At 48.2% G+C, this 3,278-nt stretch overlaps 2 protein-coding genes across 2 annotated transcripts; both read left to right on the plus strand.

The window, feature by feature from the left end:
• Positions 1-370: 370 nt before the first annotated feature.
• On the plus strand, positions 371-932 carry LACBIDRAFT_308126 (uncharacterized protein; the record flags this gene model as incomplete). The annotated part of the gene is made up of 2 exons (XM_001891107.1): positions 371-762; positions 818-932. The coding sequence occupies exons 1-2, from the start codon at positions 497-499 to the stop codon at positions 930-932; spliced, it is 381 nt and encodes a 126-aa protein (XP_001891142.1). The 5' UTR covers positions 371-496.
• Positions 933-1,198: 266 nt separating this feature from the next.
• On the plus strand, positions 1,199-2,473 carry LACBIDRAFT_308127 (uncharacterized protein; the record flags this gene model as incomplete). Its single annotated transcript, XM_001891108.1, has 3 exons — positions 1,199-1,393; positions 1,449-2,121; positions 2,181-2,473. The coding sequence occupies exons 1-3, from the start codon at positions 1,268-1,270 to the stop codon at positions 2,471-2,473; spliced, it is 1,092 nt and encodes a 363-aa protein (XP_001891143.1). The 5' UTR covers positions 1,199-1,267.
• Positions 2,474-3,278: the final 805 nt, after the last annotated feature.

A 3,278-nucleotide genomic window follows, 5' to 3' on the forward strand; every position in this document is an offset into this window, starting at 1 on the left:
TACACCCCAACCATCTATAACCACCGCAGCGCGCCTTCGGGCGCAAAGCCCGCTACCGCGATTAGGTACTTAAATTTCATTGACCAATCCAAATAATACTTTCCTTTGCGGGAGTTACAGAAAAAGTTCATTTATGTGACCGTCTGATGGCTACAAGGAGCGCTAGCATTTCACATTGGAGAAGGAAATGGATTTTTTTGTAAAGTGACCATCTACTTGTTTGGTATTGGCTGCTCGTCGCCGACCGCTCGAAACTATTGGTTTTGTTTTATGTTACATAAATTGAATAACGCTGCTCGTCGCTCGGCCTTCGGCCAGCTCCTCGCAGCGGTAGACACATAAATTAGAGGTTCTCCCAACCTCCGCCACATCGTTGAATCTGTTTATAATTATAGTGATGTTATGATACATAAATCAAATAACGCTGCTCATCGCTCGGCAAGCAAGGAAAAGAAGAAAAGGGAAAGAGACCGACAACTTGAATCAAGCCTACCCAATGAGAAGCCGCAGAGGAACAGGCTTCCCCTCAGCTTGCCCTAAGCCCGTTGCTGTTTCTCAATGCTCTAACATCACGCCACTAATCGTTGATGTAACACTTCCCCTTCTCCTGAGTACGATTGTAAGCGTGTCACTGCACAGAGGTTGGCAGTCCGACAAACTCACTCAATATCACAAAAAACCCACTAGATTAGAATGCGAGGGGTTGGTTCAGAATGTTCAAGCTTTTGATTCACTCACTTTTTCCACTTTTGAACCCATTCAGCAAGTGATTCAAAATTCCCCCAGGTGAGCATACTTCCGCTTCTTGGAGGGCCAGCCACGTTCTAAATGAACGACCGATTGATGGGACCCTTGTCAAGTGCCAACATCGGCGGCTTTACACCTTTACGCGAAAGCTTGAGGGTGCTGGGGTGTCTGACTTTTCTGCTTAATCTTGATTTCGTGGCCTCCTAGTCATTGTGGCTTTGCTGTGTGCCTTGGATTTGCAAGAAAAACGAGCCCTAACGGTTCGAACAAGCGACAGACACATAGGATCGACCAGACGAAAGCTCAACAGAAACGGGAGAGCCGTCGAGCTGGAAACAAAAGGACATGGTGGAGGAACACGGGTTGAACCGGGGGGCAAACATGGCTAAACTTACCCACGCAAGAGCTTTGGTGGCTCGTAGGATAAGACCCGCTAACTACGTAGCGGGCATCTAGCCAACTGATGGTGTTGGCGCGCTATCAAAACGCGTCAAGAAACATCAACTAGTTTGAACTCTGGATGCTAGTGTTCAAATTCATACGAACGCGACTTAGGCAGAGTCCATGTCTTGTGAAGGGCCTCCAACCATACTCGCATGCATCGACTTCGACTGAAAGGTATGGAAAAAGACTGAAAACAAGAACCGTATGTTGTTCCAGCACGTCGAGACCGCAAGGAAATACTAAGTAACCCGCGCCAGGCTGCAAAGCGAAAATCCCTGATGGTATCTACCTTGGACCAACATAAATTGTTGCCCAGCGATTTCCTCAGTCACCTCTCCAATCGTGCCCGGCCTGGCGTTCGGTTTTTGAACGTAGCTAAGGACATGCTTAAGGATCCTCGCTTGAAGCATACTTGCATTCTTCCCGCCTGCCGCTGGCAGTTCGGGTACTTTGACATGGATGGCAAGCCAACCCCGTTTCCTCCAAACTCATCCGGATTCCTCTACTATCACCAACCCCAAGGCGCACCTCTGCTTTCTGGAGAAGTACGCTTTCGACTCACTCCAAATAACCTCCCTGAGAGTTTTAGCCAAGGCGAAGACTGTCTTATTCCACATGGAGACATCTGGAAGATTCCCCTCCTTTCTCTTCATAGTTATAAAACTCATCAGGATGTCTATCGACAGCTTCAGCTGGATGGTTTTGTCTCTGATGCATTACATTCAAAGCTCAAGACTGTCGCCAAGACTTGCCCCTGTCCTCGGCATAGCGCTGTCATTTTGCATTCACTGCACCAAGTATTCCCTGTAGACTTTGCATTAGCTCACATGAACCTCTTTGTGGTGGGCGACTCGACTTACCGAAGGGTTCTCTTACATTGCCCCTTTTTAACGCAAGTCATAGGCTACAAGAAGGACTCTCCATTCACCAGTGCGGATGACCTCTTTCTGGAAAAAAAATTGAGTCGAAACTGATTAGTGACTTTTTAGGTAAGGGTTTGGCGCGCTTTGAGCTTTCAAAGCTGCCTGAACACGCAGGAACCAAAACAGTGGTGATGCGCGTTGTGAAACTTGTGGGAGATCCGGGGCCTTACTTGGGGGAAGATCGGCCACAAGAGGGGGCACTGGTATTGCGACACAATCCTGCCGGCGGGCAACCAAGGGTTTTTCGTTTAAGGGTTGATCCCAGCTCATCCGAAAATGGCCCAAACGGCTATTCGCATCCTGATGCACTCCCTCTGCTTCTCGAAAATACCTTTCGGGGCGAGCATTCTACGCCGTAGCTATGCCTTGTCATGTGCTTGTGCAAGGTGGCCGATCTGGGCCTGCAACGATGCTACTTATCATTTGCCGCGGTTACAAAGACCACTGGGGATGCTACGTTTACTCCCTTGTTTGGCCTCTTCCTGACATAATCGCGGTTATCATTCTCAATGGACATATTTACTGAAGATCTACTACCTGTCCAACGTAATTTTATAACCCTTCAAAAGAACTCGGGATGCTTTCAGAGGCTTGAAACTGTGTAGCCCCACATAACAAGCAAGGTATGCACGAAATACCCAATCCCGCTGTTGTCGTCTCAAAATCAACGAGATTAGCACGCAGCGCAGCAGTGCCTTGTAAGCCAACTTCGTTTGTTTTGCGCATCAAGCAATGACGTGGGGGTGCCATCGGAAGATTAATCCCTTTGGTATCTGAGGGAGGGAGCGTGAAGATGGCCATGTTGGCGCATTGTTTTTGAAGGCGGTGGGAGACAAGTGAGATCAAAGCTGCGCTACAGGGCACGAAGCGGGTTTACTTTGTAAATATCTTTCGAACTAGGTTGGGTCGGTGTCAGACTTCCATTGAACCATCTGAGGGTAAGATATGCAATGCACCTTTGGCATGTAAATTGTAGGCTTGTACCCAAACATTCCTGAAAACCAAGGTTACGTTGACGCGCTGCTACGAGCCCATCCCCACCCAGAAAGGTTCAAGATGATGAAAGGAATACGTCCCTTATGACAGAACGACATACCTTGCTTTCTAGGCCCACAGCAAACCAACACACGCTGATGTGTTTCCTTCTTATATGTCGTCGTCAGC

Source organism: Laccaria bicolor, genomic scaffold (genome assembly GCF_000143565.1).
Source record: "Laccaria bicolor S238N-H82 LACBIscaffold_392 genomic scaffold, whole genome shotgun sequence".
Classification (NCBI taxonomy): domain Eukaryota; kingdom Fungi; phylum Basidiomycota; class Agaricomycetes; order Agaricales; family Hydnangiaceae; genus Laccaria; species Laccaria bicolor.